This window comes from Salmo trutta, chromosome 15 (assembly GCF_901001165.1).
Source record: "Salmo trutta chromosome 15, fSalTru1.1, whole genome shotgun sequence".
Taxonomy (NCBI): domain Eukaryota; kingdom Metazoa; phylum Chordata; class Actinopteri; order Salmoniformes; family Salmonidae; genus Salmo; species Salmo trutta.
In genome coordinates, this window is record NC_042971.1 from 49355280 (window position 1) to 49378347 (window position 23068).

General features: G+C 40.8%; 2 protein-coding genes and 1 pseudogene across 5 annotated transcripts in view; 2 read left to right on the forward strand and 1 right to left on the reverse strand.

Annotated features, from left to right (window-relative positions):
• The window catches only part of LOC115149230 (ran-binding protein 3), a 34804-nt gene extending 26817 nt beyond the window's left edge, over window positions 1-7987 (forward strand). For all 3 annotated transcript variants that reach the window (XM_029691899.1, XM_029691900.1, XM_029691898.1), the window contains one exon: window positions 7024-7987. In XM_029691899.1, coding sequence (XP_029547759.1) covers window positions 7024-7070 — 47 coding nt within the window. In that variant the 3' untranslated portion in view covers window positions 7071-7987. The remainder of the gene's footprint in view (window positions 1-7023) is intronic.
• Window positions 7988-8630: 643 nt separating this feature from the next.
• LOC115149235 (NAD kinase 2, mitochondrial-like) lies at window positions 8631-13108 on the forward strand (annotated as a pseudogene).
• A 2400-nt stretch (window positions 13109-15508) lies between these two features.
• On the reverse strand, window positions 15509-22736 carry LOC115149232 (S-phase kinase-associated protein 2, E3 ubiquitin protein ligase). 2 transcript variants are annotated; one of them, XM_029691904.1, is made up of 10 exons: window positions 21877-22736; window positions 21003-21247; window positions 20755-20866; window positions 20301-20444; window positions 18008-18142; window positions 17794-17892; window positions 17489-17616; window positions 17326-17377; window positions 17073-17180; window positions 15509-16973 (listed from the first exon to the last, which is right to left on the reverse strand). In XM_029691904.1, the coding sequence occupies exons 1-10, from the start codon at window positions 21888-21890 to the stop codon at window positions 16772-16774; spliced, it is 1239 nt and encodes a 412-aa protein (XP_029547764.1). In that variant the 5' UTR covers window positions 21891-22736; the 3' UTR covers window positions 15509-16771. The 2 variants fall into 2 exon arrangements, with proteins under 2 accessions (XP_029547764.1, XP_029547765.1); XM_029691905.1 differs by lacking the exon at window positions 21877-22736 and adding an exon at window positions 21723-21853.
• Window positions 22737-23068: the final 332 nt, after the last annotated feature.

Here is a 23068-nt window from a genome sequence, read left to right on the forward strand (position 1 = left end):
GGAAGAATGCAGAGCTGGTTTGCGCGCCCTTCGTTGTTTTTCCTTTCTAGTGAATACGCTATTGTCCGGTTGAAATATTATCGATTATTTAGACAATTGACAACCTGAGGATTAATTATAAACATTGTTTGACATGTTTTGACGAACTTTATCGGTACTATTAGGATGTATTCCTCTGCATGTTTTGACCGCCTTGGAGCCAGTGGGTTACTGAAGAAAACGCGGCAACAAAACTGAGTTTTTGGGATATAAAAAGGGACTTTAGCGAACAAAACAAACATTTATTATGTAGCTGGGACTCTTGTGACTGCAACCATATGAAGATCTTCAAAGATAAGTGATTAATTTTATCACTATTTCTGACTTTTGTAATTCCTTTACTTGGTTGTAAACTGTTTGTATGCTTTTGTAAGCGGGGCGCTGTCCTCAGGTAATCGCATGGTATGCTTTCGCCGTAAAGCCTTTTTGAAATCTGACAAAGCGGCTGGATTAACAAGAAGCTAATCTTTAAGCCGATGTATAACACTTGTATTTTTATGAATGTTTATTATGACTATTTCTGTATTTTGAATTTGGCGCTCTGCAATTTTACCGGATGTTGTCGAGGTGGGTCGCTAGCGGAACGTCTGCGCCAGAAAGGTTAAGAAAATATTTACTAAATAAAGTAAAAAATAATAAAAAGTAACACAATAACATAACAATAACAAGGCTATATACAGTGGGTATCGGTATCGAGTCAGTGTGTGGGGGTACAGGTTAGAGGTAATTTGTACATGTAGGTAGGGGTGAAGTGACTATGCATACACTACCGTTCAAAGGTTTGGGGTTACTTAGAAATGTCCTTGTTTTTGAAAGAAAACTATTTTTTGGTCCATTCGAATAACATCAAAATGATCAGAAATACAGTGTAGACATTGTTAATGTTGTAAATGACTATTGTAGCTGGAAACGGCAGATTTTTAATGGAATATCTACACATGTGTACAGAGGCCCATTATCAGCAACCATCACTCCTGTGTTCCAATGGCACGTTGTGTTAGCTAATCCAAGTTTATCATTTTAAAAGGCCAATTGATCGTTAGAAAACCCTTTTGCAATTATGTTAGCACAGCTGAAAACTGTTGTTCTGATTAAAGAAGCAATAAAACTGGCCTTTAGACTAGTTGCGTATTTGCAGCATCAGCATTTGGGGGTTCGATTGCAGGCTCAAAATGGTCAGAAACAAAGAACTTTCTTCTGAAACTCGTCAGTCTATTCTTGTTCTGAGAAATGAAGGCTATTCCATGTGAGAAATTGCCAAGAAATTGAAGATTTCGTACAACGCTGTCTACTACTCCCTTCACAGAACAGCGCAAACTGGCTCTAACCAGAATAGAAAGAGGAGTGGGAGGCCCCGGTGCACAACTGAGCAAGAGGACAAGTACATTAGAGTGTATAGTTTGAGAAACAGATGCCTCACAAGTCCTCAACTGGCAGCTTCATTAAATAGTACCCGCAAAACACCAGTCTCAATGTCAACAGTGAAGAGGCGACTCCGGGATGCTGGCCTTCTAGACAGAGTTGCAAAGAAAAAGCCATATCTCAGACTGGCCAATAAAAAGTAAAGATTAAGATGGGCAAAAGAACACAGACACTGGACAGAGGAACTCTGCCTAGATGGCCAGCATCCCGGACTAGTTAAAGGAAAAAGCTTCTTCCAGTTCGTGGATGGCTGACGTTTTACATGCCGTAACCAATTGTGCTATTTTTTTTTTTTTAAATTGCATTATTTTTAACTTATTTTTTAACTTATTTTGTACATAATGTCACTGCTACCGTCTCTTATGACCGAAAATAACTTCTGGACATCAGAACTGGGATTACTCACCGCGAACTGGAAGAAGCTTTTTCCTTTAATAAGTCCGACAAGAAAGATATACTGCTCTCCTGGGAACAGGCCCACATCCCCGTCATTTGCGTGATGAAAAGACGGAGGAAAAGAGGACGCAGATCAGACTGCCTTCTGAGAATCCATAGGCGAGCGAGTAAATTCCGACTGCCATCAATTCTACTTGCTAACATGCAATCATTAGAAAATAAAATTGATGACCTATGATTATTCTACCAACAGGACATTAAAAAGTCATATAAGGAAATCAGTCAATTGTCCTGGGCTGGCGTGGTTACACGTGGTCTGCCGTTGTGAGGACGGTTGGACGTACTGCCAAATTCTGCCAAATGTCACCCATTGAGCAAGTTTGGGATGCTCTGGATCTACATGTATGACAGCATGTTCCAGTACCCGCCAATATCCAGCAACTTCGCACAGCCATTAAAGAGGAGTGAGACAACATTCCACAGGCCACAATCAATAGCCTGATCAACTCTATGCAAAGGAGATGTTTTGTGCTGCATGCGTGCATCAAAATAGTTTTAATTAAAGGGCTACACACAAATTAATCATCAGGTGTAAGGAACTATGAAAATAGTTCAAATAAATGCTATTTAATCTACAGTTGAAGTCGGAAGTTTACATACACTTAGGTTGGAGTCATTAAAACTTGTTTTTCAACCACTCCACAAATTTCTTGTTAACAAACTATAGTTTTGGCAAGTCGGTTAGGACATCTACTTTGTGCATGACACAAGTAATGTTTCCAATAATTGTTTATAGACAGATTATTTCACTTATAATTCACTGTATCACAATTCCAATGGGTCAGAAGTTTACATACACTAAGTTGACTGTGCCTTTACACAGCTTGGAAAATTCCAGAAAATGATGTCATGGCTTTAGATGCTTCATCATTTGAGACCATTGGAGGTGTACCTGTGGATGTATTTCAAGGCCTATCTTCAAACTCAGTGCCTCTTTGCTTGACATCATGGGAACTCAGCCAAAAAATTGTAGACCTCCACAAGTCTGGTTCATCCTTCGGAGCAATTTCCCAATGCCTGAAGGTACCACGTTCATCTTTACAAACAATAGTACACAAGTATAAACACCATGGGACTACGCAGCAGTCATACCGCTCAGGAAGGAGACGCGTTCTGTCTCCTATAGATGAACATACTTTGGTGCGAAAAGTGCAAATCAATCCCAGAACAACAGCAAAGGACCTTGTGAAGATGTTGGAGGAAACAGGTACAAAAGTATCTATACCACAGTAAAACGAGTCCTATATCGACATAACCTGAAAGGCCACTCGGCAAGGAAGAAGCCACTGCTCCAAAACCGCCATAAAAAAGCCAGACTACGGTTTGCAACTGCACATGGGAACAAAGTTTGTACTTTTTGGAGAAATGTCCTCTGGTCTGATGAAACAAAAATATTTTTGCTCACCTAAAGTATAATACCTCATGGTGAGCTGCAGACCCTTTTATCTACCAAGGGAGGTCTCATCTGTAATTATCATGGCTGTCTACATCCCTCCACAAGCCAACACCACTTTGGCACTCAACAAACTGTATAGGGCCATAAACAAACAATAAACCACTCACCAAGAAGAAGCGTTTCTGGTGGGCGGAGATTTTAACATGGGGAGACTTAAAACCATTCTACCTCACTTTTACCAACACGTCTCCAGCACCACTAGGGGCGCTAAACCTCTAGACCACGTTTTTCTAACCACAGAAACGCATACATGGCCCTCCCTTGTCCCCCCTTCGGCAAATCTGACCACGAGTCTATTCTCCTGCTTCCTGTTTAAAAACAAACGCTCAAACAGGAAGTACTAGTGACACGCTCAATATGGAAGTGGTCCGATGAAGCATACGCGAGGCTACAAGACAGTTTTGCTAGTACATACTGGGATATGTTCCAGGATTCATCTGACAGCTTTGAGGAGTTTACCACATCAGTCACAGGCTTCATCAATAAGTGCATAGACGACGCCCCCCCCCCCCCCCCCCCCCCACAGTGACTATACGAACATATGCAAATCAATAACCACGGATTACAGGCAATATCCGCACTGGGCTAAAGGCTAGTGCTACCGCTTACAAGAAACGGGACACGGACATGGACGCATACAAGAAAGCCGGCTACGACCTCCAATGAGACATCAAACATGCAAAAGGACAATATAGCAGGAAAGTGGAATCCTATTACACCAACTTCAATGCTCGTCCTATGTGGCAGGGCTTGCAAATGATAACGGATTACAAAGGGAAACCCAGCTGTGAAATGCCCAGTGATGCAGAACTCTCAAATGAGCTAAATACCTTTTATGCTTGCTTCGAGGAAAAGAACACTTGCTTGAAAGCCCCTGTTGTTCCGGATGACTGTGTGACCTTGCTCTCAATGGCCGATGTGAGTAAAACTTTTAAACAAGCAGCATACCACCCTGCATCCCACTGCTGGCTTGCTTCTGAAGCTAAGCAGGGTTGGTCCCTGGATGGGAGAACAGATGCTGCTGGAAGTGGTGTTGGAGGGCCAGTAGGAGGCATCCTTTCCTCTGGTCTAAATACCCCAGGGCAAGGATTGGGGACGTTGCCCTGTGTAGGGTGCCATCTTTTGGATGGGACGTTAAACGGGTGTCCTGACTCTCTGTGGTCACTAAAGATCCCATGGCACTTATCGTAAGAGTAGGGGTGTTAACCCCAGTGTCCTGGATAAATTCCCTATCTGTCCCTCATACCGTCATGGTCACCTAATCATCCCCAGCTTACAATTGGCTCATTCATCCCCGTCCTCTCCCCTGTAACTATTCCCAAGGTTGTTGCTGTAAATGAGAATGTGTTCTCAGTCAACTAACCTGGTTAAATATATATATATATTTTTTTAAAACACTCGCTGGGCCAGATGGAATACCAGGGCGCTTTCTAAAATAATGCGCTGGAAAGTGTCTTCACTGACATTTTTAATCTCTACTTGTCCCAGTCTGTAATCCCAATATGTTTCAAGCTGACCCCCATTGTCTCTGTTCTCCAAAGTAACCTGCCTAAATGACTATCGCCCTGTAGCACTCACATCTGTAATTATGAAGTGCTTTGATAGGCTGGGCTCTCACACACACTACACTGACACTCTCACACAAAACCCACACACATTCACATACACTACATACATACATACACACACACGTATACTGACACAACACACACGCACACTAATGATTTTGCTTTATTTTATTCTTATATTATTATCTATCCTAATGCCTAGTCACTTTACCCTGCCTTCATGTACATACAGTTGAAGTCAGAAGTTTACATACACTTAGGTTGGAGTCATTAAAACTTGTTTTTCAACCACTCCACACATTTCTTGTTAACAAACTATAGTTTTGGCAAGTCAGTTAGGACATTTACTTTGTGCATGACACAAGTAATTTTTCCAACAATTGTTTACAGACAGATTATTTCACTTATAATTCACTGCATTACAATTCCAGTGGGTCAGAAGTTTACATGCACAGTCAACTTAGTGTCTTTACACAGCTTGGAAAATTCCAGAAAATTATGTCATGGCTTTAGAAGCTTCTGATAGGCTAATTGACATAATTTTAGTCAATTGGAGGTGTACCTGTGGATGTATTTCAAGGCCTATCTTCAAACTCGGTGCCTCTTTGCTTGACATCATGGGAAAATCAAAAGAAATCAGCCAAGACCTCCACAAAATTGTAGACCTCCACAAGTCTGGTTCATCCTTTGGAGCAATTTCCAAACACCTGAAGGTGCCACGTTCATCTGTACAAACAATAGTACACAAGTATAAACACCATGGGACTACGCAGCCGACTACGCAGCCGTCATACCACTCAGGAAGGAGACGCGTTCTGTCTCCTAGAGATTAATGTACTTTGGTGCGAAAAGTGCAAATCAATCCCAGAACAGCAAAGGACCTTGTGAAGATGCTGGAGGAAACAGGTACAAAAGTATCTATAACCACAGTAAAAACGAGTCTTATGTCGACAACCTGAAAGGCCGCTCAGCAAGGAAGAAGCCACTGCTCCAAAACTGCCATAAAAAAAGCCAGACTACAGTTTGCAACTGCACATGGGGACAAAGTTTGTACTTTTTGGAGAAATGTCCTCTGGTCTGATGAAACAAAAATAGAACTGTTTGGCCATAATGACCATCGTTATGTTTGGAGGAAAAAGGGGGAGGCTTGCAAGCCGAAGAACACCATCCTAACCGTGAAGCACGGGGGTGGCGGCATCATGTTGTGGGGGTGCTTTGCAGCAGGAGGGACTAGCTACCCGAAACGTTTGACCCAAGTTAAACAATGTAAAGGCAATGCTACCAAATACTAATTGAGTGTATGTAAACTTCTGACCCACTAGAAAGGTGATGAAAGAAATAAAAGCTGAAATAAATCATTATCTCTACTATTATTCTGACCGTTCACATTCTTAAAATAAAGTGGTGGTCCTAACTGACATAGAACAGGGAATTTTTACTAGGATTAAATGTCAGGAATTGTGAAAAACTGAGTTTAAATGTATTTGGCAAAAGTGCATGTAAACTTCCGACTTCAACTGTATATAAAAACATTGTCACAGGAAATAGATGATTTGCTGTATGGATCAAATGAGATGGAGGTCATTACCACTAAATAAATGAATTGGGAAATTTTAGGTGTGCCGGAGGATATTTTATCCCATCAAGTTGTGGCACAGTTAAAAAAAGGTTGGGAACCACTGCACTAGAGATGAGAACTAGGTACTGCTGTTTATCTAAACAATAGTCTGCTTGTTATTTCTTGCAACAACCTCTCCTTCAGCCTCCTTGAACTTGTATGTCAACAAGACACCTAAAGAAGCTAAAATTAGCCCCATATCAGCTAACCATGTATAAATCACATTCCAGTGGAGGACAACTTATGTCCTCTGGAGCAAAACATATGTGTTGTCCCTGTAGAAACTCAGTAGAGACCTACATGACATGAGAATGCATCCTGAACAACCCTTTACATGGCCATTTTGCCATTGTGCATTTACTAGACAAAACACTGTGCTGGAAAACATAAAGCTACTGTATATAAATATTACAATATTTTCACTTACACACGTTCCATAACATGTCTGTCTTTCACCTTTGCAGTGGTTTGTGATTGGATACACAGTAAACCTAGTTTGGATTCTTGGTGACATGACATCATATCCTGACCTGGACCATCTGAACAGAACTTTGGCTATAATGGAACAGTGGGACAAAACATCAAGAGACAGCTTGCAAGTACTTACTATCTATTGAGCTACCATGACTGCCTTCTTTCAACAACAACAAAAATATATGATTATTCTATTGCCGTACTTACTTTTGTACTTCACGTTATTGTGGCAAGTGTGCAAGGGGAGGGTAAAACAGCCACATTATGACAGAGGGAATCTAGATGTAATGACTGATTTTTAAAAAAGTATTTATTTTTGTTATTTTATTATGCATTTAGAATGAATCCAACTGTTCATGCTAGTGCTATTTGTGGCTGAAGCACCCACATTAAACTTATTTTAAACATATTTAGAATATTCCCAAAAGGTTTTGTTCTTCTGTATTTCTTTTATAAGCATTATGTTTTATATGTTGTAAGTGTTTTAAAAACAGCTTATGATCAACGTAATGATTTTGAAACTATTTTTGTAGGTCTTTTACTACAAACAGAATATAATATGTATCTACCTATTTCAACTGTGAAACAAACAAAATAGCTTTATTGTTAGCTGTTTCATTTATACAGTACATTACTGACATAAACAACAATCTCAAGGTTGTGGTACACTCACCTTTTCTACACAGTACTAAATGCATGCCTCTGCCTACCTCTGTAATTGCTACAAATGTGAGAAAACATTTCAATATTTTTAATGGATTTTAAGTTCTATTACCTAGTGTATTGTCAAACGCAATTTACTTAAAAGGGTAATCCTGCATAAAAGCAAACATGACTAGCATCTAGTTCATATTCTGGTATGTATATATTATATTAATCTGCTTCTGGTAATATCACCATGTTATGTTAGCAGTTATGTCATCGTGATTGATAAAAACTGATTTTCTGATACAACTTTTGAGTTTATCATAATTTTTCATGGTTGTTGTTGCTGAGCTGATGTTACTATCAAAAAAGTTATCTTGTCCTCTAGTCTAGTAGACCTGCTTTCATCTATCCAGTGTTTTCAGATCAGTGCAGGCGAAGGGGAGAAGACAAAGGTATCCCACTTTGGACAATGTTTGCCAAATTAATAGCCTCTCTACTGCTGATTTTCCTTCATGAACACTGAAGGACTGGTAAGGTTCCATTCATATTGGTCTCAGATTTCTAGTGTTTTCAGGTGGCAAAAGGAAAGAAGTCTAGGAAAGGAAGCTATTTAGACAACAATGCTCTGGCTCCACCGGTTTCCATTAGATAACACAGACACAAAGTCAGATTCCATAGCCACAGTCATAATTGCAACAACAACAAAAAATGTTTTTTTAGTCTTAATTTTTAAGGTTAGGGTTAGGCATAAGGTTAGCAGTGCGGTTAAGGTGAGGGTTGATGTTAGGTTTAAACTCATATTTCAAGAAGATAAATGGTAGAAATTGGCGGGGTTTAGTCATAATTAATAAATAAATCAAGGTAAAATAAAAAATATGATTTATTGGCTGTGGTAACTAGTGACGACAGGCTCCACCCCTAAAAAGCACGTTGTTGTACGTAATGAAATAAGCCTTCGAGCGCATTCCGCAAGTGTGCGTGCTTCAAAGATGGTGTTATAGCTTGTAGGTCCGTGCAGCTGGGTACTGTTGTTCTACTAGTCCTCTGATTCTCAAACACATGCATGTATTTAGTGTCTTGAAGACGTTTAGAGTATATAAGTATGAGCAAACGAATGCTTGGATTATTAGAATATTATTTTGAAAATGTGAAAGGCGCATGTAGAGGGTCGCTGGCAAGGAACGTTGATAGCCGACAATATGGACTGTGTTTAGAACTGACACTTGTTGGGCTTACAATAATTTTGATAAATTGAAAACTAGTTATCCCGTTCTACCTAGCTGGATCGGGAGTGCGCGTGACCATCTTTGCTCTCATTACATAAGCTGGCAAAAGTTAGTGAGACGAAACAAAAGTCGTTCATATAAACTGTCATAGCTAGCTACCTAACTACATTGCTAGCTCGTGAAAGGGAAACAGAGTTGGCTAGAGTTAAGGTGGTCAGTGTTTAAGCTGCTACAGTAGCTAGCTCGATAGCTAAACTTGTTAGGTCATGGTTTGTCAATTCAGAATTACGCTAGTCAACTAGCTCGGTGAGAGTTGGTGTCGCAGTATATGGATTCGACGATTGTAGTGCATGAGGGACCCAGGTCAAATAGCTAGGGCATCAGATTGGATTAAGACCGACATTGGCCAACAACTACATTAATGGGGACCAACAACGAATAACTTTTGTTTCATTTTTTAAATGTTTCTAATAATTTACAAGAGTGACTCACCGTTCCTTTATAAACGTTCTGTGCCTTGGGCATCGAGCTGTCACTATTTTAAATGGGAGCTCACGTCACATCCAGATGGAGATGCGAAGTATTGCATCACAGGCTGAAATTGGTTTTTAAACACGCAAAAGTTGCTGTGGTGACAAGGTATGAATTCGAGCAGCAAAGATATCGCTTTTCAGAGCTCTCAGAAGAGGACCTAAAACAACTGGTAAGGGAATGGAAAACGATGTGATATAAATGGTACTTGCTCTCAAACTCCCTAATTTGTCAATGTGTTCGTCATTGACAGTAAAACACCCCATAACAAGTCATCAGCACACACCAGTTTCACTTTCAGTTTAGACATGGAAACCCAGGTGTTCTGATAGGTAAATGCTGGTCATAGACAAATATTCACTGAGGATGTCAGAATCCTTTCTCAATGTTGAGTTTTTTATGCTAATCCTCACCACCAGAGTGCCTGGTTGAAATGACTTTGCTGTGATTTATGTAATTGTGGTCATCTGAGTTGTTGGGCTTGTTACAGCTTGCATTGAAGGGCTTCTGGAGAGACATCATCCACAACTGCAATGTGGAACACATTGTGGAGAGTCTACAGTAAGATAATAGGATTTTATTCAAGGATATTGTTGTGGTGTACTGTCTACAAAAGGTCATGAAGATGTGTAAGTGGCCACATGACTGTTGTGTCTCTCTGTGAACCCTGTAGGAAAGAGGGGATTGAGGTGCGTGTGGTGAAGAGGGGAATATGATGAAGAAACCGTGCGATGGGCAGACTCCATTATCTCGGCAGGGGGCAAGTGTACACGTTTTAAGAGTTTGAGAATAATAGCTGATCCTTTACATGGTCACGTTCTCGTTGAGGGGTACAAAACAATTCAAAATAAATTGCGTTCATACTGTTGAAAGTCAGTGCTGAGAGAAGGGTCAACTAATCCATGAATAGGCCCATTTCACCCTGAGACCTTGTTGACATTAGCTCTGACAAACTCCCGTTCCTTTTGTTAGGGGATGGGACTATACTACTTGTTGCCAGTAAGGTTTTCAATAAATACCAACTGGTTCTTGGGGTTGACACAGACCCTGAAAGGTAAGAACTCACAACAAAATGGGTTAGTGAATATAAAGTGGTGATATGGGTTTGGGCAGGTGGTAAGTTTACTTGACTGGTAAGGTTCTTAGCTAGTTTAGAAGAGACAGGTTGGGGAATTCGTTGTTGTGAATTTCAACATTTTGTTATAGAATGAGAGGAGAAATGACTATCTAGTTTGATGAAAAAAGTGCTCATGTTACAAGTGTCTCTTTTTTTTTTTTGCATCAAGGTCAGAGGGACATCTGTGCCTTCCTGTGTGTAACACACATGCCTTCCCTGAGGCACTACAGAAACTCCGCAGTGGTCAGTTAAGGTGGGATTTTACCTTTCACTTCCCTGACCAGAATACTGCTGTTAGGAAGGCTATGTTTATGTGTAAAGAATAGTCTGATCATTTCTTTGCCACACCTCTACAGTTTTGTTTCACATGCCTGGGGTGTATTCACTAGGAGCGAAACAGGGTGGGACCTACCTGAATTTGTCTAATATAAACTCTTGTTTCCATTGCAAAAAGTTTTGGACTAGTGATTATCGTTTAAGGACCAAACGGAGCGGGGATGGACATACCTGAATATGTCCAATAGAAAGTCTTGTTTGCGTTTTCAGTTTAAAGTTAATGATTTTTGTTGCATAGCGTTTGCAACAGACTAAATCTTTTGCACCAGAATTGACATAACTATCACACCCCTGGTCTTACTACTCTGCCCTCTAGTGTTACTGTTGCTGAACTGTCAGACATGAGTTTCTGATTCCAGGAACAGTAATGTGTATTAATATCATGGCATGTTTCACCACCCCCTATTCTTTCTCCATATGTTCCTCTCCCTGTCTACTGCATATTCTACTACTTAACTCCTTTGATTAATTTACTTCCCCATCCACCCCTCTCCTATCCACTCTTCCCCCATTCTCACTCCACCCCCCCTCTCCTGCCTACCTCATGCAGGTGGCAGTGGCGGCAGAGGATCCGTCTACACCTGGAGGGCACCGGGATCAAGCCCACCCCAGTAGACCTACATGAACAGCAGCTCAGTCTGGAGCAACACAACCAGGCACACCGCATCACCCTCATGGAGGCCCAGCGCAGTACGGCCCCTCAGCCTCCTATGTGTACCTGTATCAGTCTCTGTCTGGGCCCTTGAGACAAATCGAACACTTATTGAATGGACGGTGCACTACTATCACGCACACCCATCTCGCTATGCACTCATTGGTGGATTTCTGTCCGTGATTCTTAGGGTGAAGTGTAAATCCTTGAATCCCCATCTCACTCTCTTGCTCAATAGGGCTTCCTACTATGAAATCTCTGTGGACGACGGACCGTGGGAGAAGCAAAAGAGCTCTGGCCTCAGCATCTGCACAGGGACCGGATCTAAAGCATGGTAGACATTTTACATGTACATTTTAGTAATTTAGTAGATGCTCTTATCCAGAGCGACTTAGTTAGTGCATTCATCTTAAGATAGCTACAGGTGTGTGACAACCACATATCACAGTCATCCTAAGTACTTTTTCCCCCTCAATTACGTAGTTATCAGCAAAGTCAGTGCTAGTAGGAAAAGACAAGTGAGTGTTCCTTTTTTTTATACGTAGCGCCAACACAAGCCTCTATTTATTTTTTGCTGATACTGGTAGAGCCCTGTCAATGCTGCGTCTCATTCATGAAAGTTCTAAAATAATCTATCAATAAAAACTGTGATTGACAGCACAGCCTTTAGTGGTCCTCCAGGGCTTGAATGTTAGCTTCATGGAATGTGAGCTTAATGAGAATCATTCTAGTTTGTGTCCTCATCTACAGGTCATACAATATTAACAAACTGGTTGAACAGGCTGTGGAAGATGTCCTAAGGATAGGTATGTGGACTCCAACCTTTCCTCATGAACAGCAATGATCATGTGGATTTATTTTCTTGTTAAATCTGTCTGAATGTCTGAATTTCCAGCTGTAATTCCAATCAATGATTTTGGAGAACCTGTATAGTACACTTATCTTTTTCTCCCCAGGAAAGGCACAAATGGGTCTTGATATTCAACTGAGTCAGGACTTTATTGAGAAAGGTGAGTTCCAAAATATGTACAGCTGAATGTGTTGTATGAATGAATGGATGGATGCTCAAGGAAAATTTGTATACATGAATCTCAACTGTCTTTTGTCAGTGACTGATGAATACGAGTCTCTGGTGTTTGGTCCGGAGGAAGGCAAAATGTTCTTCAGCATCAGAGAGCCCATCGTCAACAGAGTATTCTCCAGCAGTTGCCAAAGAGGTTTTTGGCCAACAGGTCAGTTTATCTACAGTACCCATTCATTTTGTCTTGCAGTGGGGTTTGATATACAAGATCACACTTTAAAGTATTTTTGCTTATGCTCTTCAGGGTGTGTGTGTGCTCACGGTGCTGGGACGCATGCATGGTGGTGAATGGCGGGACTTCTTTTGAGTTTAACGATGGTGCCATAGCAACAATCACCATTAACGAGGAGGACCAGCTCCGGACTGTGCTCCTTAAACTGACTGACCGGCCAACCATCCTTAGAGCTCACACAAGACCCTCAGCAGCAGTGATCTATAAAGGGAGTTGGGACTAGTCTCTTATTAGGACCTGTGACCTCAAAATAAACTTGTCACATCTGCCATGTTCTACTGTTGAGTTTGCTTAAGCATGATTTAATTTGTTACATGAGACTAAAGTAATTCTGTCAGGATGCTGTGAGTCGTTTGACCTTGCCTCAGACATTTACAGTTGCTAAATGCTACCCCATCAATCCTCTCCACATATTGGGATATTAGGTCAAACTGAAGGACAGAGCGAACCCACAACGATGGTTGACTTACAGGGCTTTTTTCCCTAAAAATGTATCATTTGAATTGCTGTAAATGTCCTTTTCAGGTGATATATAGTTTGCCTCCCTGAGTAGTGCGTTTACTGCCCAGAGATTTTGCCATGTTAAATGTTTACTTTTACAACCGAGGATGAGGTACATTTCATAGTTTCTGTAACACATGACATTACCTGACTGAAGAGGATTTTAAGCATAGTTTGCACTGCCATCAGCTTCGTTTGTAATTATATTAGTCGGTTAAGTACCAATTCCTATTGGAAAGAATGTTGATAGTGAGTTGACTGCACAAAAGCTTATAGTTGGTATTGGTGGAATAATTGCAATTAAAGGTCGACCGATTTAATTGGCATGGCCGATTTTTAAAGTTTTAATAATAGGTCATCGTCATTTTTGGACGCCGATTACATTGCAATTCACGAGGAAACTGCGTGGCAGGCTGACCACCTGTTACACAGTGCAGGAAGGAGCCAAGGTAAGTTGTTAGCTAGCATTAAACTTACATTAAAAAAAATAATCTTAACATAATCACTAGTTAACTACACATGGTTGATGATATTAGTATGTTAACTAGCTTGTCCTGCGTTGCATATAATCAATGCGGTGGCTGTAATTTATCGAATCACAGCCTACTTAAACTTCGCCAAACGGGTGATTTAACAAAAGCGCATTGCCGGAAGAAAAAAGAATCTGCGCACGTACCTAACCATAAACATCAATGGCGTTCTTAAAATCAATACACAGAAGTATTTATTTGTAAACCTGCATATTTAGTTAAAATAAATTGTTAGCAGGCAATATTAACTAGGGAAATTGTGTCACTTCTCTTGCGTTCAGTGCAAGCAGAGTTGGGGTATATGCATCAGTTTGGGCCGCCTGGCTCGTTGCGAACTAATTTGCCAGAATTGTACATAATTATGACATTGAAGGTTGTGCAATGCAACAGCAATATTTAGACTTAGGGTTGCCACCCGTTCGATAAAATACGGAACGGTTCCGTATTTCCCTGAAAGAATAAACGTTGTCTTCAAAATGATAGTTTCCGGATTTGACCATATTAATGACCCAAGGCTCGTATTTCTGTGTTTATTATAATTAAGTCTGTGATTTGATAGAGAAGCCTGACTGAGCGGTGGTGGGCAGCAGCAGGCTCGTAATCATTCATTCAAACAGCACTTTACTGCGTTTTGCCAGCAGCTCTTAGCATTGCTTGAGGGACAGCGCTGTTTATGACTTCAAGCCTGTCAACAACTCCCGAGATTAGGCTGTTAATACTAAAGTGCCTATAAGAACATCCAATAGTCAAAGGTATATGACACAAATGGAATAGAGAGAAATAGTCGACGCGTCATAATTCCTATAACTACAACCTAAAATTTAACTGGGAATATTGAACCACCAGCTTTCATGTTCTGAGCAAGGAACTTTAATGTTAGCTTTTTTACATGGCACATATTGCACTTTTACTTTCTTCTCCAACGCTGTTTTCGCATTATTTAAACCAAATTGATCAGGTTTCATTATTTATGAGACTAAATAGATTGATGTATTAAGTTAAAATTAGTGTTCATTGTTCATTCAGTATTGTTGTAATTGTCATTACAAATACATACAAATCGGCCTATTAATTGGTATTGGCTTTTTTTTGGTCCTCCAATAATCGGTATCGGTGTTAAAATCATAAGCAGTCGACCTAATTACAGTACATTCAATTTTGCTGATTTCAAAAATAAAAATTGCATTATTGAGCAGCTTGGCTTCAACCAGACTAGAAGACAATATGAAACTGAAGGCATTGTATTGCTCCCAACAGGCCAGGGCCTCATCAAAACAGAATGTGCCTGGGCCAATCTGACACTTTAGGAAACAGAGTTAAATAAAGTTGGTTTCAGCCTTCACCATGGGGTCTTTTGGAAAACATCCTGGAGTTAATGGTTATTTATAATTCAGTGTAATAAGATTAATATGCCAAAGGGGGCAATGTAACTAAATCCCTATTGTGATATGAATTCTTCCATGTTTACTGTATATGGGCTACTTTGTGGTTCCATTTCTACAGCTGAAGTGACATAAGTGATGCGTATGCTCCTTATGGTGCCAGGTCCTGAAACTACGACACAGGAGGCATGTCTGATTATTAAATGGTGTGAAAACAAAGATGTCAAATCAACTCATGATCACAACTTTAAATAAAACATTTATTTACATAAAATTGGCAAGTTTCACATTTTAGTATTTAACATAGTAAATCTTATTTTTAAAACGCATGAATAGAAAAAAAAAAAAAAAAAAAGTTTCTCAAACAAATGTGAGCACGAACAGGAAACATACCAAACATGGCACCGATACATAGCTACTGCCCCTTGTGGCCAAGGCTACCATCTACTACATAGGTGTAGTGCACATTCTCATATCGCACCTAATTTAGGGACAAGATTAAAATGTTCATTTCCACAAAAATGCCAACAGCTCGAGCATATTTTATGTTAGAGCCGCCTCAGCTTTCATTCAGTCAAAACGGATGTAGAGCTGGATTTAAAATGTAATACTGACAGCGTGGCTTCATTGATTTCTTATTGTCTCCAACTTTAAAATACAAAACAAAATAGATCAAGTAAATGGCACCATTGTTAAAACTGGGCCTTAAAATGCAGATTGAATTTGTATTTTATAAAACACTGAAGAGGGAATTCCAAATCATTGCATCATGGAGGGAAATATTTCAACTGCTAATGGTAGAGCACCTATGCATTAGTCTAACAGACCAATCTTCCTAGCAAACCCAGCTTACAGTTGACAGACCTGAACTGAAATTAACGTTCCTATATCCAGCTAGTGAAACATTACAGAACGAACCAACATTTCTTTTGTTTGGCAAGCTTTACTACAGACCTTTTTTCCAACAGATCTGTCTTTGGAAAGTTCGAAAGTCAATATATTGGACAGATCATAAAATCCTGATAACGTATCCTATAAATCAGAATGTATTATTATAGCAAGTAAAAAATAAAGGCATTTCCCTTACAACTACACGCTCAGTCTTCAACATTATCAGGGTTAAAATGTCTAAAACAGGTACCCTTTTAAAATCTTAAGAATTCAGTTGCATGTTATTCAAGTAAGATTACTGTGGAGAAATGCAATCTACCGGCATTTAAAATTCCCACGACTGTGCATATGAAGGCCATGTCCTATTACTGACCTTAGAGTAACTTTGAACCAATACCTGCCATTATAAAAACAAGATAAGTGTTGCCAAAAGCACAAAACAGAAATCTTCATCAGCAGTGAGAACAATTGGTGTCAGTGTACCACAAATTTTGTACGGCTCAAATTAATTTGCAGACACAAAAATTAGCTTACATTCCTTGTATAGAATGACCGCATCAGACAGAAATAAGTTATGACAGGTTAGTGACAGCGTTAGGAAGGCGTTGTGACTAGGACCTGAACACCAGGCGACAGGTCATACCCCACATGGCGCGGTCCCGCCGGGTGGCCTCGGTGGGACGGGCCACGCCCGAGAATGGCAGGGTGTTGATTTGGAGACGGGGCAAACTTTTACTCAGGATTGGCAGGTAAGTGTCCTGGACCAGCCCGTACACCTCTAATGTCTGCAGCTCTGGAAACTTCTCAAAGTCACTGAAATAAACAGGTTTAGTTAGTACTGCACAAATTATAAAGACGAAAATTTGCAGCTAAGAAGCATTCCTGTTATCACATTAAAAAAGTGTGACTTACGCTAAGGCAGCAGGGTGGATCTGGTAGCAACGGCTCAACGCTAAGTGTCTAAGAGACCGCAGCTGCTGGAGGATGGGGAAACTTGAGGTCGTCATCAGAACACTGTCACTGTAACACAAATACAGTCAGTTATCATAATGAGATGGGATAGAACACAGTAGTTGCGCAGTATCCATGTCAAATCACACAGTCAAAGCAATCATCTGGATCCACAGTTCAGCCCAGGTCAAGACCTGCATTAGGAATTCCTCACCTTAAATCCAGATTTACAAGGTGAGGACATCTCTCCACCAAGTCTTTCAGATCTGAAAAAGAGTCCATTGGTAAGTTTAACTCATCATCGTCAATAGATATATGTAAACATTCAATACAAATATGGGCAGAGGGAAACTGTTCAACGCCACAAGCTTCCTCACCTTTCATAGTAAGGTTCTGTCTGTAGCCACTAAGGTTGAGCTGGGTGATATTGGAGGGGATGTTACTGACAACAGCCTTCACATGATCAGTACTGAAGTCACACCATGACAAGTTCAGCTCTTCAAGCCTTGGTGTAGGAATGGAAAAGGGAAATTTCTGCATTAGTTTACCAATGCACAGATGGTTTAAACAGTGAGTCAAATACATTGATTATGCTGTCATTCAGAAAGACATAGGACTTCAAAACAGTCAAACAAAACAGTCAAACAAAACAGAAATACAAATTGACAGACTCCAAGCTTACCGTGAGCAGGATTTGAGCATCTCACCAAGCGAGTCAGGTGAGAAGCCAGAGCAGCCACACAGGTTGAGCCGTACCAGCTCAGTATTCTGGGATAGGGACCTGTAGAGTAACAATGTTAAGAATCATGCCGAATGTTGTCTAAAATGGCTGGTAACATTTACACAACATCATTTGACAGATAATCATTGCAACAGAGCATGTCTTCTTTACTCACTGAATGATCCAGTCAGAGAGCTCCAGTCCCTCCAAGCTTAGATTCTCTAGTCGCCTGCAGCGGGAGATGATGTCATCTAGAAACAGAGTTGAGACAGTGCAGCTGGAGAGGTCCATGTGCCGGACACGCAGGTGTCTGAAAAAAAATTAAAATGGGACATACAGCACCACAACATAAGTTGTCTGGGTTCACCTTCAGTTGGAAAAGAAAGCTCTGTATTCGAGGTCGACCGATTAATCGGAATGGCCGATTAATTAGGGCCGATTTCAAGTTTTCATAACAATCGGTATTTTTGGACACCGATTTGGCTGATTTTTTTTTTATACACCTTTGTTTAACTACGCAAGTCAGTTAAGAACACATTCTTATTTTCAATGACGGCCTAGGAACGGTGGGTTAACTGCCTTGTTCAGGGGCAGAACGACAGATTTTTACCTTGTCAGCTCAGAGATTCAATCTTGCAACCTTACGGTTAACTAGTCCAACGCTCTAACCACCTGCCTTACATTGCACTCCATGAGGAGCCTGCCTGTTACGCGAATGCAGTAAGAAGCAGAAGCCAAGGTAAGTTGCTAGCTGGCATTAAACTTATCTTATAAAAATTGTAAAAAAATAAATCAGAATCACTAGTTAACTACACATGGTTGATGATATTACTAGTTTATCTAGCGTGTCCTGCGTTGCATATAATCAATGCATTCGCGAAAAAGGACTGTCGTTGCTCCAACGTGTACCTAACCATAAACATCAATGCCTTTCTTAAAATCAATACACAAGTATATATTTTTAAACCTGCATATTTAGTTAATATTGCCTGCTAACATGAATTTATTTTAATTAACTAGGAAAATTGTGTCACTTCTCTTGCAACAGAGTCAGGGTATATGCAGCAGTTTGGGTCGCCTGGCTCGTTGCGAACTGTGAAGACTATTTCTTCCTAACAAAGACAACCAACTTTGCCAAACGGGGGATGATTTAACAAAAGCGCAGTTGCGAAAAAAGCACAATCGTTGCACGAATGTACCCAACCATAAACATCAATGCCTTTCTTAAAATCAATGCACAGAAGTATATATTTTTAAACCTGCATATTTAGCTAAAAGAAATCCAGGTTAGCAGGCAATATTAACCAGGTGAAATTGTGTCACTTCTTGCGTTCATTGCACGCAGAGTCAGGGTATATGCAACAGTTTGGGCCGCCTGGCTCGTTGCGAACTAATTTGCCAGAATTTTACATAATTATGACATTGAAGGTTGTGCAATGTAACAGGAATATTTAGACTTATGGATGCCACCCGTTAGATAAAATACGGAACGGTTCCGTATTTCACTGAAAGAATAAACGTGATAGGTCATTAATATGGTCGAATCCGGAAACTAAGGCTCGTATTTCTGTGTGTTATTATGTTATAAGTCTATGATTTGATAGAGAAGCCTGACTGAGCGGTGGTAGGCACCAGCAGGCTCGTAAGCATTCATTCAAACAGCACTTTCGTGCGTTTTGCCAGCAGCTCTTCGCAATGCTTCAAGCATTGCGCTGTTTATGACGTCAAGCCTATCAACTCCCGAGATTGGGCTGGTGTAACCCATGTGAAATGGCTAGCTAGTTAGCGGGGTGCGCGCAAATAGCGGTTCAAACGTCACTCGCTGAGGCTTGGGGTAGTTGTTCCCCTTGCTCTGCATGGATAATGCTGCTTCGAGGGTGGCTGTTGTCGATGTGTTCCTGGTTCAAGCCCAGGTAGGAGTGAGGAGAGGGATGGAAGCTATACTGTTACACTGGCAATACTAAAGTGCCTATAAGAACATCCAATAGTCAAAGGTATATGAAATACAAATCGTATAGAAAGAAATAGTCCTATAATAACCACAACCTAAAACTTCTTACCTGGGAATATTGAAGACTCATGTTAAAAGGAACCACCAGCTTTCATATGTTCTCATGTTCTGAGCAAGGAACTTAAACGTCAGCTTTCTTACATGGCACATATTGCACTTTTACTTTCTTCTCCAACACTTTGTTTTATATAAACGAAATTGAACATGTTTCATTATTTATTTGAGGCTAAATTGATTTTATTGATGTATTATATTAAGTTAAAATAAGTGTTCATTCAGTATTGTTGTAATTGACAATACAAATAAATAAAAATTGGAGGGGGGAAAAACGGCCGATTAATCGGTAGCGGCTTTTTGAGTCCTCCAATAATCGGTATTGGCGTTGAAAAAAAAATCATAATCGGTCAACCTCTACTCTATATCCCCATAATAGGCATGAGTATGTATGAGAACTCACCGTGTGTGGGTGAAATGTGGTTCTCCAATGCAGGTACGGGGGCAGCGCAGTCCCAGTACTCCAGCCATAAGCACTTGCCCAAGAGCTTGATCCAGCTGGGGGTTCCCTACAAGATCCACACTATGCCACAGAGACTCGTCAAACCTGAAAAGGCATGCATTGACTTAATGACAGGTTTTGTTGACCCATTTGACTGTGTTAGGAGATCCGAGTGTGATATCTAATATTTATCATGCAGAAATACTGCAATGTAGTAATACATTTGAGTCATTTAGCAGACGCTCTTATCAAGAGCAACTTACAGTAGTGAGTACATACATATTTTTTACTTTTTCATACTGGTCCACCGTAGGAATCGAACCCACAACCCTGGCATTGCAAACACCATGTTCTACCAACTGAGCCCCATGGGACTAAGTACTTTACAAGCATGATTGAATGGTCGCAGACTTACGCCAAGCGATGCCAGCGCTTGCAGACCCGGGACATCCGGAGGAGGTCCTGCAGGGGAAGGCAGGAAAGGATCCCCAACAGTAACTCATCTGGTAGTGTGTCCCAGGACGAGCCTATCATAAAAACATCAATAACTCAAAAAAGTGTGACTTCTCTGAAACATAATTCCAGATATATTTCTACAAGTAGTTAGCAAGTGTTCTTCTGAGCTTATTGTATTCCTTCCAACACATGAATATCTATACACACCTGAGAACTCCCTCCTTTTCCTTGGTCGCCTGGCAAGCACAAACTGGTTCTCCTCATTCTCTTTGCCCTTGCAGACCACCCGCTGCTTGTGAGGTGGTGACCACTGGTGAATGAGCTCGTGAGGGGTGTTCTCTGTGTCCAGACCGTCTCCGAAGCATTCTCTCTTTTTCCGTTTGCTCTTCTGGGATATGGACAACATGGATCCCTCCAAATACTCATTCAGGCAGGGCAACTCCTGCAGAGGCCTAATACAAAAAAGGGGGACAATGAGAATCCTTTTGTGTGTGTGTGTACGCATGTTGTATTACCCGGGATGTAACGACTAATGCCGTTAAACAAAACCTATTTTAATTCCCATCTTTAAATGAAGTAACAATTAGCAAGCCAAATTAGGTCATGTTAGTCAGCTACAATGGACGGCCCGCCATAATGTTTCCAAAAATCGCGCCATATCACACCAACAAAGACGCGTTTAAATAGATAGGGATGTATGCAATACAAATACATTAGATAGCGTTCCTACTACCTAGCAATAAAAAAGTGTTTTATTATGTAGAAATTATCGAATGCTGACGTGCTAGCCACCTCCATGTGTTGGGCGCGCGCGGTTTCGATTGCTCTGTCTGCCAATGCATGCGTGGTATTATTTGCTCGAACAGTACTTGTGTTCTCATCATCGTAATTAAAAATCAATAATTTATATTTTAATTTGAGGCTTACATAGCACGATGAATCTTCCAAATATGACTAGTAAGGATATGTTGGGTAAATTCATGCTGGAACCATCCGCACTGCACTCAAGAATGCGTCCACCCACACCATGCAATCAATAGCGTAAAAATCAAAAAATGGTTGTGAATTTTTTTAAACATACCCTTCGTGTGACATCTTCCCGGGTATTTGCTGAAATAGGAAACCTAAAAACCCGTGTTAGAAATCAATACATAAAAAATAACCAGACAACTGTACTCCTCTGAACCGAAACCAGACTGTTTAAACCTCCCGCGTGATCGCCCGCCCTCAGCTCTGCAGCGTGCTGTGATTGGCTGAAAATCTTCGTGCAAGAGGAAGTGACGCATCGTCTTCTTGAACAAATATTATTTTAATGTTTGAAGATTCGATGCACCATATTGCCTTGTTGATAACGTTATCGAGCGGCGCAGATTACGGTTCGATTTGAGAAGATCACTCCTCCCATCACCGATTTGCCGTACACGTCACGATCCATACACCGGTCCACCGCATTTCATTTTAATTGAACTGCTCATTTTTTTTATGAGACTGCTAAGGAACAAGAGCTCACGGCGTTCATATCATAGAGATAGATAGAGGACTCTGGTGCCCAAAAGCCTATTTTACATGGACAGCGCCATTGATGACTTGCACCATTTTGAAGTAGCATAAGTATTTCTGGAAGTAGTCAATTGGGTGGGACTTCCTTTGGGTTAAGGAAGGATCACATAATTACCCCCAGGTCACCAGGAGGGAGCTAACATTCCATAACTGCAGGTGGCAATAAATCGCCAATACACTCCAGACTCCAGAGACTTTTATTGGTTAAAGAGTCTAGCAACAAATGCAGCTACTTTTCAGGCAGCCTTTAGGGAGAATTGACACTGCAGCTCCTTTTCAGGCTGCCTTTAGGGCGTATTGACACTGAGGGGTTCTATCTATGATTTGTATAGTATTTAATTATGCAGCAAACGAAAGTAGTAAATACTTTCTTAACACTTTTTTTCTTAAAACTGCATTGTTGGTTAAGGGCTTGTTAGTGTAACCGATGTGAAATGGCTAGTTAGTTAGCGGTGGTGCGCGCTAATAGCGTTTCAATCGGTGACGTCACTCGCTCTGAGACTTGAAGTAGGGTTTCCCCTTGCGTTGCAAGGGCCGCGGCTTTTGTGGCGCGATGGGTAACGATGCTTCGTGGGGTGTCAGTTGTTGATGTGTGCAAGGGTCCCTGGTTCGAGCTGGGGCGAAGAGGGGGACGGAACGTACACTGTTACATTAGCATTTCCTGTAAGTGTAACAGATGTTGATCGTACTCTCCTTGAGTTGTGTTTAGTTTA

Coding starts and splice junctions, on each gene's coding strand:
- LOC115149232 (XM_029691904.1), bottom strand. Junction 20,445..20,754: donor AAGCGCTGGCATCGCTTGGC/GTAAGTCTGCGA, acceptor ATGCCTTTTCAG/GTTTGACGAGTCTCTGTGGC. Junction 17,893..18,007: donor CTCTCTGACTGGATCATTCA/GTGAGTAAAGAA, acceptor GTTACTCTACAG/GTCCCTATCCCAGAATACTG.